The sequence below is a fragment of the Phyllostomus discolor genome, chromosome 7 (genome assembly GCF_004126475.2).
Source record: "Phyllostomus discolor isolate MPI-MPIP mPhyDis1 chromosome 7, mPhyDis1.pri.v3, whole genome shotgun sequence".
Classification (NCBI taxonomy): domain Eukaryota; kingdom Metazoa; phylum Chordata; class Mammalia; order Chiroptera; family Phyllostomidae; genus Phyllostomus; species Phyllostomus discolor.
Window position 1 is genome coordinate 95,773,459 of NC_040909.2, and position 13,827 is coordinate 95,787,285.

The 13,827-nt window shown below is 39.2% G+C and overlaps 1 protein-coding gene across 4 annotated transcripts in view; it reads right to left on the reverse strand.

Annotated features, from left to right (window-relative positions):
* CA8 (carbonic anhydrase 8) overlaps window positions 1-13,827 on the reverse strand; it is a 111,969-nt gene that overhangs the window by 24,586 nt on the left and 73,556 nt on the right. For all 4 annotated transcript variants that reach the window (XR_004904352.1, XM_028534030.2, XM_036031141.1 and 1 more), the window contains exons 5-7: window positions 10,869-10,931; window positions 8,607-8,655; window positions 6,801-6,913 (exon numbers count right to left, since the gene is read on the reverse strand). Coding sequence is in view for 3 of the 4 variants with exons in the window: in XM_028534030.2 (XP_028389831.1) it covers window positions 6,801-6,913; window positions 8,607-8,655; window positions 10,869-10,931 (225 nt within the window). In the remaining variant the exon portion in view is untranslated. The remainder of the gene's footprint in view (window positions 1-6,800; window positions 6,914-8,606; window positions 8,656-10,868; window positions 10,932-13,827) is intronic.

The window sequence follows — 13,827 nt, forward strand, 5'->3', positions numbered from 1 at the left end:
GGATTCTGGAAAATTATTCAGTGTAGTTTCAAGCACACAGAAGTATTTGATAACTACTAGCCAACTTTTTTTGAAGTGAAACTTTTAGCGTTATGGATAAGTATTTAACAAAAAAAGTAGATTGGAAATAATAAACCAGTAGACTGAGAAAACGGAAAGTCATCTCTCTTCACATTCACTGTACATGTAATCCTATGTTTCAATGAACAGCATGACCTAGAAACTTGATGGCTTCTACATAGTTTTAAAAACACTCCATTTTTATGGACTTTGAAGTTCATTTTAAAGCTAGGTTAATTTATATTTACATATTCTGTACTGAAGACCACTCTTCCAAGCTCCAGGCCTCAGCTGGCAGCACCTTCAGTAAAAGCAGCTTCTAGACGAGGGGATCTGAATCAACAGTGAGCCAGTCTCAAGTCACTACATTCCTAGAGAGAACTATTTCACAAGAAAGGTTTTTCTCTGATCATAGCAATGCTTTGAAGACTTCAAACATCAACAGAGATCGAGGGAAAAACACATCTTTCTGAAATGCCATTTTTTTTCTGAAGTAACCACCCCTCAAACCCTTTAGTCACTTCAAATGGTTTTGAGTGCCTACTGCGTTGTCCCACACTGATGTGAGAGAGAGCAAGAAATGAACAGAAAGTACCTCAGGATAAAAGCCTTCAACAAAACTCAAATGTCAGGGCACTACAGAGGCAGTCATTATCATATATATCAGTACATATGACTTCATCAATTTTTAATGCTACTCTGCTTAAACATGGTGTTTGTTTTTAACCAGTTTAAAAGAGAGAGAGAAACAGCAGAGGTCCAACACTTCAGAGACAAACCCTCATCTTCTGAAGGCAGCAGGGTTGAACAGCCACTGTTCTCTGAACTCGGGTTGCACTCCCATTGGTCTAAGTAAGACGCTTTTTCCAACCTTCGCTGACTCGTGGACCAGGAGTTTCAAAGTTCAGCTTTAACGCTGCTTTCTTTATGAATGCATTTAAAGTGCTAATGTCCAGGGTTTGAGGTTTGACACTCGTTATTGTTAGGAGTTCCCAAAATCCTATGTGCATCTGCTAACTGACTTATTGTAATTTACATCTTATGTGTCATCATGTTAAAAGAGAAAAAACACATAAAAGGTGGTGTTCTCATCTTCTTTTATCATCAGGCAATGATGATACATGAATTACAGTAATATAATTCATTAGGGTAGCAATGAAAGAGTCAAAAGCAAGCTGTACTCCAACAGTCTGCATATATATATGTATATTGTGAGATTTTATGTAATATGCACCTTCCACGTACCGCAGCCTTGCTTTTGTTTCATTGTCTTCACTGTCTTTCTCAAAACATTGCTTCCCCTTTCTTACTGAACTCTTGTTCATAAACCAACCCTCATTCTATCACTTACTCCTTAATCTGATCTTTTTTATTTTCTGAGAAAGAGCTTAGAGAACATTTTTTCCCCAGAACATAGAGGTAAACTTTCCTCTTATTCCAGTCCCCAGCCTGGTCTCTGCCACTGTCTCGCCCTCATCACTGTAGGACAATTACTGATGAGCCACACACACTGAAACTGACTCAAGATTTACAGATTGCAGAGTATATGACCACAGGGGATGTGCTCTGTATCATGAAAGACACTGAAGAAACAGACACAAAATTTCCCACAAATTCCTAAAAATAGTACATGTTAAGAAAGGAAAGAGGGAGTCTTCAAGGAAAGAGCGAATCTCAAAATTACACTGCCCAGCACAGCAGCCACCAGTCCTAGGGGGCCGGCCACCAAGCACTTGAAATGCAGCCAGTCCACGCTGAGATGTGCTGAATAAACACTGAAAGTCACTATGAAAAAAGAATGTAAAAATAGAAACTCACTGATGTGATTACATCCATGTTAAAATGATACTTTCAATATATTATGTTAAAATAGACAACTTGAATTAATTTCACCTTTTATTTTGACTTTTTTACTGGGGCTACTAGAAATTTTCATCTTCATAGTTAGCTCACATCATGTTTCTATGGGATAGGGCTGGTCTAGTGTCACCCTTCAGAAACACCGTTTTAGTGTTGGAGTGGAAATTACACATGGAGATAAATGCCGGCAGATGAAAAACAGCAGTTCTTAAAGTGTGTTTCCTGGAATAAGTTCCTGCCCTAGACCTACCAAATCAGCAACTCTGGTGTGAGGCCCAGCATCTTCACTTTAACAAGCCCTCCAGGGAATTGATTGAGAATCATGGATACAGGGGAAAAAAAGCTTGCAACAATTGTTCCAACACACTTGAATTCATTTCAAACATGACCATGCTGTTGTCCTATAGCAACCTGGTTTGAGGGTTAACAGCCCCTCAAACCACATGTAGAACACAAAGACAAGAAAGGCCTGCTGAGGACTCCTGGATATAATCAGACCCCTAGCTGTCCAGGCCCCGATGTGCTCCCAGATCCCACCTGCCACACACACACTGTGCCTTAACTCAGGTGTCTGGAGCTAAGAAGAGTCCCACATCTCAATCCACAGGAAATATGGGATGGGGACAGATGAAGAGGAGGTAAGACTGAAAAGAGACAAAGTTGAAGTGGTTTTCCAATTCTAACAGACCTGTATCCACACCGTGAAAAATAATTAACATATTCTGGACTTCCAGCCAAGATGGAGGAGTAGGTAGACACACTGTGTCTCCCTGCACAACCAAAATAAGGTCAGCAACAATTTAGAAACAAGATAACAACCAGATCTGACAGAAAATTGAACTGTATGGAAGTCAGACAACCAGGGAGTTAAAATATACACATTCATCCAGACTGGTAGGAGGGGCGGAGTCTGGCAGCCCTGCAAAGAGGAGTGGAGGCTCAAAAAGCAACGTGTAACATATCCTGGGTGCGTAAGACATTCCAACCACACAGGCGGCTGGCAAACCCAGTGAGGAGGCGACTGTGAGGGGAGGCACTGCGCACAAGGCGCCTGGCTGTCCCACATTCACACGCAGATACATGAGGCGAAATCGGGCAGTGAGACAGACCATGCAACCCAGGGCCCCAGCACCAGGAAATAGAACCTCAGGACACTGATTGAAAACACCTGTGGGGATTAAGGCTCAGGGAGAGACTCCCAGCCCCACAGGAGAGTGTATGGGAGAGACCCACGGGGTCCTAGAATGTACACAAGCCCACCCACATGGATATTAGCACCAGAAAGGTCCAGTTAGCTTGGGGGAAGCAGCAGAAGGGACTGAAATTGGATGGAGAGAGGAGCAAGCACCATTGTCCCCTCTCGGACCCCACCCCCACATACAGCGTCACAACCCAACAGCTGTGTTGTCTTGCCCTGGAGAACACCTAAGGGTCCGCCCCTCATACATAACATGTGTGACCAAACCAAAAAAAAAAAAAAAAAAGGCTCAAACCAAAGTACAAATCAAAGACCAGAGCCAATATTTTTAAGCGACCAAAAGATAGCCAACCTATCAGATGCACAGTTCAAAGCACTAGTGATCAAGATGCTCACAGAATTGGTTGAATTTGGTTGCAAATTAGATGAAAAAATGAAGGCTACCATAAGAGAAATGAAGGAAAATGCACAGGGAACCAATAGTGATGGGAAGGAAACTGGGACTCAAATCAATGGAGTGGACCAGAAGGAAGAAAGAAACAACCACACAGAAAAGAATGGAGATAAGAATTCAAAAAAATGAGGAGAAGCTTAGGAACCTCCAGGACATCTCTAAATGTTCCAACATCCAAATTATAGGGTTAGCAGAAGGAGAAGAAGAAGAGCAACAAGTCGAAAAGTTATTTGAACAAATAATAAAGGAGAACTTCCCCATTCTGTCAAAGGAAATAGACTTCCAGGAAGTCCAGGAAGCTCAAAGAGTCCCAAAGAAGTTGGACCTAAGGAGAAACACACCAAGGCACATCATAATTACATTAGCCAAGGTAAAAATGAAGAAGAGAATCCTAGAAGCAGCAAGAGATAAGGGGACAGTTACCTATAAAGGAGTTCCCATCAGACTGTCAGCTGATTTCTCAAAAGAGATCTTAAAGGCAAGAAGGGACTAGAAAGGAGTACAAGTCATGAAAGGCAAGGACCTACATCCCAGCTTGATCTATCCAGCAAAGCTTTCATTTAGAATGGAAGGGCAGATAAAGTGCTTCCAGATAAAGTCAAGTTAAAGGAGTTCATCCTCACCAAGCCCTTATTTTATGAAATGTTAAAGGGACTTATCTAAGAAAAAGAAGATAAAAAACATGTATAGTAAAATTACAGCAAACTCACAAATATTAACAACCACACCTAAAACAAAAACAAAAAGAAACTAAGCAAACAACTAGAACAGGAACAGAACCACAGAAATGGAGATCACATGGAGGGTTAGCAACAGGGGAGTGGGAGAAGGAGAGAGGGGAAAAAGGTATAGAGGATAAGTAGCATAGATGGTAGGTAGAAAATAGGGGGAGGGTAAGAATAGTATGGGAAATGTAGAAGCTAAAGAAATTATGACACATGGACATGAACTAAAGGGGAGGAATGTGGGTGGGAGAGGTTGTGCAGGGTAGAGGGGAGTGAAGGGGGGAATGGGGCAACTGCAATAACATAATCAATAAAATATATTAAAAAATGATAATTAAAAAATAATTAACATATTCCATATTCTTTTTGTTTCATTGGTGTTACTTGTTGTTGAAAGGGACAAGAAATGACAAAGACAGACACATTTAATTTGAGAAAGCAGGTAAGTTAAGAAATAGAAATAGCCGTGGCTAGTGTGGCACAGTAGATTGAGTGCTGGCCTGTGAACTGAAAGATTCAATTCCCAGTCAGGGCACATGCCTAGGTTGCAGGCTGGGTCCCCAGTTTGGGTTATGCAAGAGGCAACTGATCTATGTATCTCTCACACATTGGTGTTTTTCCCCCTCTCTTTCTCCCTAACTTCCCCTTTCTCTAAAAATAAATAAATAAAATCTTTTTAAAAAAGAAATAGATTAATAGGAAAATGCAGAAAAGGGGGAGAAAAAAGCAGAAAAAGGAGGGTAAAATTTAATTATCAGTCTATGTGTGTGTTCACGTGTGTGCACAAATATTTGCATATATGCAATTGTATTGAAATACCACATTTTATCAATTCTGAGTATTGTTCATATTGCAATGGCTCTGTGAAGTCAGAATGTGTTTTACAATTTCCGTTGTCAGATCTGATGAAATTATTATCTTCGTGGAATCTCATCTCCAAACACAATATAGCTGAAAAAAATTTTACTTGGCTTTCTAATGCTTAGAACACTGTTTATCTTAAAGTAATTCGATGGTTATTGATCATAAAAAAAAGAAAATTACACTCATTCAAATTCATCCAATTGTGTGTTTTTCCCTGGCATATGGTATTGCTTGCTAACCAAGCACAATATAAAAAACTCAACTAAGCAGGCACTTCCAATTCCATATTCTAGAATTCTTTGTACTCAAGAAGATGTAAATGTTCCATGCCATGTTTAATTGTCAACCGCACACTTCAGCAGAAAACTCCTCCTTGAATCAAGCTGCTGTGTACTTCACAGGAAAGCATTATGACCGAGAGTTTGTTTTTCAGTGTTGCTAGTGCAGACATTATCCCGTGGCAGATGATGTATTCAAGATAGCAATTGCTTCCATCATAATACCCAGCAGCTTAATCACATGTTAACCCTATAGAATGAAATACTCTTTTCTTCAACACAAAGTTTTATTTTTCTCAATATCATCATCTGTGTGAGACTCCACCTGCCATTCACTATTCCTTTTATTGTATATATCATTTCTCACTTTCTCTTTATCTCCTTTTCTGTTCTTCTTAAGTACAATAATATGAGACCTCAATTTTTCATTTAGATTCTCATTTTTACTGTCCTCTCTAGACATTTTCTATTTTTGCTCTGCTTTCTCTGAAATTATAGAGCAGCAACAGTGCAACCTTCAAGTCAAGGACAGACTGACACATATTCTCTTAAGATTATATTCAATAATTTTTTCTAACTCACCCTAAATTGCATTTTAGTATACATGCACGTGTCTGAGTGTGTGTGTGTACTTTTTGATACTGCTGCCTGCTTTAACATCTGCCCTCTAAACAGATGCTATTGGGAGCTTTGTGATAACTGCATCTAAATCTTTTCTCTTGAAAAGCTATAGCTAACTGGAAAGTCATCTATTTTCTAAAGCAGTTGAGATTATTACTTCAAATACACATTCCTTTGGCAGTCTCCCCTTTAGGAAGATACGGCCGTTTACCGAGGAGCACTTAGAACACCTATGCAGAGCCCAAGGTGGGAGGTAGGGGACCAAACATGGGGCTACAGAACAATCCAGAACTTTCCAGGGTATTCTTTCCAACTCTCTTACCTTTCTCCCCACAGATGTGTTCTTGTGCTAGCCCACAAAGAACTAATTCTAAGCCCACCTGTGACTTACAGCAGAAACCAGCATTGCCACTTTACTTCCAAGACCTTCTTCCTCTCCATGCTTGGGAAACCCACACACAGGAATGACTATACTGATCAAAAGTTTGACTATTTCAGTGACTTCTATTTATGTCATAAAAACTGACTTTTAAAACACAGATCATAAAGGATTACTGGGTTTTGTTCATCCTTGACCTTTCAATTGCTTTCACAAGCTCGAGACATTTAACTTTCATCCACAGAGATGTGACTGATCTGAAGAGAGTTTACACAGGAAACAGACACTTCCCTTTTACAGAAACAACATTTAACCTTTAACTCAGAACTTCATTCTCAGAGATTTAAGGTACCACACTCACCTGTAGCTGGGATATAGTTAAAGGGTATCGGAATAATATCCAGGTGACGCCTTCACTGCATGGTGGAATGGTGAGCGAGCCTTCGTACACCCAGTAATCACGCAGCAGAGGGTCTGTGCAGCCAGGTGGACATGTCACAAAAAGGCAAGTTAATTAATCATAATTTTGAAAACTCAAAACAATAATTTTCAAAATTACAAATTTTCCAAATAATACTTCTCAGATTGATGTCATTTTTAAAATGAAGGCTTACATGTATTTTTTAAAAATATTTTATTTATTTATTTTTAGAGAGGGAAGGGAGGGAGGGAGAGAGAGAGAGAGAGAGAGAGATCAATGTGCGGTTGCTGGGGGTTATGGCCTGCAACCCAGGAATGTACCCTAGCTGGGAATCGAACCTGGGACACTGGCTTACATGTATTTTTAAACTAATCATCATAAAGAAAAGAATTGATAGAAAACATGATGAGTCCTCTATTATTTATAGAGATTTCTATCGACAGTTTATTATGTGTATCCAAATATGGTTGTGTAAACTTGATGTACAAACTTAATATATATAAACTTGATAAAACTTGGTATGTACCTATATATCAAGTTTAGTCACTTTGGCAGAAATGTATTCATGGTTTGTTTTTTTACTTTATTGGAGGATTTACTTAATTATACATAATATTTACTGAAAGCTTGATACATGTAAGGTTCTATTCTACATTTACTCATTTAATCCTTACAACTAATCAATGACATAAGTCCTATTATGATCCCCATTTTTTCAGATGGAGAAACCGATCACAGAGGGTTACATAATTTGCCCAAGGACACTGGGCTAATAACTGGCAGAGCCAGGATTTAAACCAAAGCAGTCTGGCTTCAATGGTGTTTTTAACCATTCTGTTCTAGCTTTTATCTATATTGCTTCTTCAACAGCAAAATTTAAAAAGCATATTATGATAGACAAAAAGTTATTCTTATGGAATGTTATAGCTCTGCATCAGAGGAACTCATGATTAAATATGATGGATAAATGTCCATTTTTGTTGTAAAGCAATTACACATAGAAAGTAGAAGATACAATGCATCAACCTATTTGATTTTATTTGAAATATTAAGAAATTTTGCCCTGACTGGTGTGGCTCAGTGGATTGAGTGCCACTCTGTGAACTAAAGGGTCACCAATTCCATTCCCAGTCAGGGCACATGCTTGGGTTGCAGGCCAGGTCCCTGACTGGAGGCATGTGAGAGGCAACCAGTCAATGTTTCCCTCACACATCAATGTTTCTCTTTCTTTCTTTCTCCCTCCCTTCTCATCTCTCTATAAATAAATAATAAAATCTTTTAAAAAATATTTTTAAAAAAAGAAATTCCACATACTTTAGGCAAAGATTTGCAAGGACCAAAACTTTGTACAAATCAACCTTCAACTACAAATTATATTCTGAGTATTTTACACACAATTCTTGCCCATTTGGGCATACCTAAATAATCACTGCAAAGAGGTTGCCTTATAAAATTCAATGTAAAGTTTATTTTACTCTAGAGGTTAATAAAAGCTTTAGTGATCAATTTTAGAAGTATACCAAGGTTATCTTATTATGCTGATGCAATTTTTACAAAAAGGAAACCCTTCATGGATTCATAGAACTAGTGGTATTTTATTTTCAAAAGGTTTACCTAGTATAGAGAATATATACATACTAAAGAAATTATATTAACTAATAATATATATAGTTATACATTCTGAGGAGAGCAATGTACTCATATCCACAGTCAAAATTCATCTTATGCAATCAGATGCACACTTACCTGGTAATAAAGTGTTAGGATTAAAGCAGGGTATTATTTTGGACTTCCCCTAAAAAAAGGAAAAAAAAATTACCCCATGTTAAAAAACATTCTTAATTTTACAATAAAAGAGTTACTAGCACTCAAAATTCAAGTTGAAGTTTTCTGTGAATGACATCATCGGACCCCACAGATTTGTGTCTCATGCTGCCTTCTCACTGGAGCAACAGAGTCTGGTTCCAACAAGACTCCTGCTCTGAGTCTGCTTTTCTACTGCAGTTTAGTTCTCCCTGCAGTTCCTGCTGTCAGGAACTGGCAACTGTCAATCTAGTATCTGTCCTACTTTTCCTGGGCCTAGAATGTCCATAGCAGAGACTCGGGCTTTGGAGGTAAATGCCTGAACCCTGATGTAATTATTTTGACTGAACTTTCCGTCTGGTGCTTTGATCTTGGCATCACAACCCGCCTCCCAAATTCTTATTTTGTCCCATTTGGATTTGGCAATTCATCCCTAGGACCTCTTCCACATGCTCTCCTCCTCCAGACAGAAAGATCTGACACATGAATGAAAACATTCAACTTCAGTCAACCTTTACCAAAGCCAGATTTAATTTTCAACAAAAATATGTGTGCCTTACTCAGTAATTCATATTAATGATCACTATTTTAAATAGTGTTAATTTTTTGAAGTCCTTTGTGTGCCTTTATTTTATTTTATTTTTTGTGATCTTGTGCTGAGATTTTATCTTATTTTATGTTTTTAATATCAAAATTATAAATTAATGTTCTTTTATTTTATTCTTTATTGTGTTTTTTCCCATTTAAATCACTCAGGCCTTTGAGGCAGACAGACTTGTCATGGCAGTTGGACATCCCCCACAGATTTACTCTGTGAATGCAGACATACCAGGGAACATTAATGCACGAGCTCTATGTCTCTTCCTTACTTTTAGAGACTATTGGACATGTCAGAATCCAGATCACTTGCCTCCCACCATCCTCCTGAATTCTGTAATGATTTATGTCATATTAGCTGAAGAAATAAAGGAAAGTTTCTCCACCTATTTTTTTCAGACAAATTTCAGTCAAAACATGTCCCCTTTTACCAGTTTCTTTGACTCTCTGCGCTTTCCCTTGGTACCTGGATTCATTCTGAGGCTGCTCAGAAGATCTTTGGTAGAGGTTCTTTACCTGGTTCAACATTCTCTGGGTTAGTGCTAGCATAAAGTTAATGAGACTTCATTCCCAAATGGGTTTTAGCATTGCCTTTGGGTCTTTGGATCAGTATGCTGTGCCACAAGTATCCATGCAGGATTAAACTACTCCCCTCCAAGGCCACTCAGATTCTACTGATGGTAATGTAACCATAAAAGGTACTGTTTATGACAGAACTTGGCTTCCCAGCCATGCTAGGCTTAATCACTGCAGGGTCAAATCAATCTATATCACCTTCTCTGGGATATACTATCTTATGGTTTGTGTGTACTTGTCTTTTTTTATATATAAATACTGTGAAGTATGGCTGCCACAATTTTTATTTGTTTCATTTACACAACTTTCCTATAACCAATGGGCAGAAAAGTTTAACTCAACAGGCCTGGGTTGCTCAAATCCTCACATTTCAAAAATGGCCTGTCTTTAAGACTGACCCTTGTTAATATAATATTGTATTGTCAACTGTAATTTAAAAATAAAACAAATAATTTTTTTCAAAAAAAGTGTTTAAAAAATAAGAAATGGCTGTTTAAAAACTCCTGTGTCATAATCTCTGAGCCCCTGGGATATTCTGCCTTACAGAGTGTTTTGTATGCTGGAGGCCTTGGCCCATGCTATACCAATTTGAGAAGGTAAGTTGATCCCAAGAATGTCTAGTTTGGCTGAGGGTCGGGGTGGGAAGGCTGGGGTCTGAGTGGCTGAGGTCAGTCCCTCACGCAATGCATGACCCCTAATAAAATCCCTAGTCACCATGGCTCAAGAAGCTTCCCTGGTTGGCAACACCTCACACGTGTTATGACACATCACTGCTGGGAGAACCAGGTGCATCCCCACACCACACCACTGGGAGGGGACCCCTGAAAGCTGGGCCTGGTTTCTCCTGGACTCTCCCGGACATGGCTTTTTGCGGCACTGGTTCCTCATGCATGTCCTTCTGCTGTGGTAAAGCACAACCATGAGAACAGCAGCTTTTCTGTGAGTCCTTTTAGTGAGTCATCGAGCCTGAAGGTGGCCTTAGGGACCTCTTATACAACCAGGGTTTTTATTTTCTTTAAAACAATGCCTTACCTTGTATTGAATATCCTGAAGGATTTCAGTCACAGCCTTTAGGCCTACATGTTCTTTTCCTATCTGAAATATATAAAGCACACACCATAACCACAAAGGTATTAAATACTTAGCTTTTACTCAAAGTAAATGATTATAGAAGTGAGGATCGAGTCCACCTGAATTTCCTTCTTGGGGAATAATTAAATGACCTTTTCATTAATAACCAGGTCAACATTTACTGAAGGTAATTAAAGTTGTAACAGAAGCTAGCACAATCAAATATTAGATATGTTCTTGGATGTTTCCAAGAATCCATTCTAAATTCATCATGCTATGTGTAAGGCACTGTGACGCAAATGAATCAAATCATGTAATACAGCAATATATATGTTTCAAAGATATTTCTAAATCAAAATTGTCCTTCACATGCCCAAACCCTTTCATTTTCTCCTCTGGCATTTCTAGATCATTATTATAAAAATTTTATCAATGTTGAAAAATTGTATTAACTTAGAAAAGTGGGTATGTGATTTTATATGCTAATGCCACTGATACCAGGACAATTGATGACAACTGGACATAATTTCTATAACCACCTTTGTAGCCTCAAATAATAATATGCTGTTCATGACTTTCTGTTTTCAAAGATCATATATCATTACCTCTTTGTCATGTATAAAATGTTCCAATGAACTTGAGACTTTAAAAGAATCTTACATTACGTAATCTTGATTTTGTTTTTAAAAATAGTAAGTGCAATCTTACTTCCACTTTTCAACCAAGTTTTAATAGCCCATGATAAAGGAGCACAGTAACAGCAGAGATAATGTATAACCTCAGATAATCACTGTTATCACTCCCGTTTTCTCTTCCACATACATTTTTAGAGAATGACTGATAAGGAGCTAGAATAGCTGTCAACATGCTTATATTCTGTTTCTCTCTATGTGAACCAACTGTGAAACATGCTAGGTGAAAGGGCATCAAAGAGAAAGGAAAAGAAATAAGAAATCTGCATACTCTAAAATACTCCAATCAGTTCAAAATAATCAAGACTATATTTTCCAACTGTTTGAAATTACTAATATAGGCTCTAAAAACAAAATAAATTCTCTAAATTTAAAAAAAAGAAAGAAAGAATGCCTGAGGTAAATGTACTCATGAGTGAGGGCCAAGCCTGGACCTTTAAACAGAAGCCATCACCAGATTTCAGGGAAAATGGGCCTCTCTCTGGTTTTTGGTTTAACCCTGATGTAGCATTTGGATGTCTGCACCTAGAACTGAGGGTCTGTTTTCATTTCCTGTGTCTCTGTCAGATTATAACTATGAAGAGTCCACATCTGAATGTTGCACCACCACATCAAGCAGTGGTTCAGGATCAAGAACATTCATTCACCTTGGATGCCTGGGTTCTAATTCTGACTCACTTTTTAGCCTTGAGCAACTTTACTTAACATCTGCGCCTCACTCTACTGGGCAGAGGATAAAAATGATAGGGTTGAAGAGAAGACTAAATAGAAGACCTCAGAACAGGGCACGGTGCATTATAATTCAATCACCCATATCATTCTTCTCAGAATGTGATAGAGTATCAAATAACTTTTTACGTATAGTAGCCCTTAATCACTATTACTGGCTCCTTTTATCTATAAAGATTATTTTATGGGCAAAGATTTATATCTAGTCACAAACTCAATTTATCAATACTATACAATCTCTTCCCTTTCCTCCTCTGCCAGGTTGTGGTCTGCAGAGGTTACAGCCACCAAAAAGCAAGCACAGACGATACTCTGCACACCCCGGCCCCTAAAATCCTACAGTAGTCCAGGTGACAACACGTGGTAGTGGCACTCATGGTGCCACGAGTCCACCAGCAGCCGTGAGACAATTACCTTCTTACCTCTCACCTTTGCCATCTTTCACCACCACCCAAAATGCAAAGCCTCTGGTTGGTTTCCTCTCCTAGAATCTCAGCCCTGCTTGGCCTGGTATTTTTCCACCTCCCCTCATTTCCCTCTGTGTCCTCTGGAGCAAGATGACTCCATGTCTTTGACAAGCTCTCCTGCCACCTCCTGGTCTATGTGAACCCCCTCGTGTCTACCCAAGGTCACAGCTCTCCCTGGCCTTTCAAGTGGAGACTGTGTAGCCTCCCTCACATAAGACTGAAAGCTGTGGTCAGTGCCCTGCTGTTACCTTCAGATCAGTACTCAGAAGCATATGCATAAGGCTGTCCACTTAGTGGACCATCTGCCATTGATGCTGTCATGTTCTAATTGTCATTTACTGATCCCTTGCAGCAGTCACTCCCTTGCAGCTGTCACCCCCTGCCATCTCTCTGGAGGACTTCAACATCCACGTTGGTGACCCGTCCCCTCAGTTCATGGCTTGCAGCCCCATTCTCCCTCTGCAAACCAATCCTGAGAACACACACTGGCTTTGTTTACACTCCAAAAACTTCTTGCCTATCCAGCTCTCTCCCTCTTTTCTCTCTCTTTCCATTAATGGACCACAAGGGGCCAAGACTCTCAGGGGACTCTTGGCTTTGTCTCTGTCCCTTCCTGCTTACACTGAGTGACACCTCTTCAAACACTCTCAACTCTCTAACCCTTCTGTCCTACACTGTATGCTACGCAATGGACCAGTGGAACAATTTGCTAGAATTTTCTACTCCTCTACCTGGATAGAGAACAATCCACAATTTATTGTCCATTACAATCTGAGTTATCCAATCTGAAGCGGTACACCCACTGTTAAGTCTATTATCATTCCTCTTCTGGGCTATTTAAAAACCCAACCCCAAACTCACATTTCCTTTCTCTATAAATAATTTTGCTTTGTATCTCAGAGATAATGAGAGTCATCAGGCATGAATTCCCCTAATTTCCTGCCTTTTTTGCCTACAAATTACTCCCATTTCTATCCACCTTTTCCTCCTGGCCCTCTATTTTGAAGGAAGGGTGGGTCCCCTCCTGTCCAA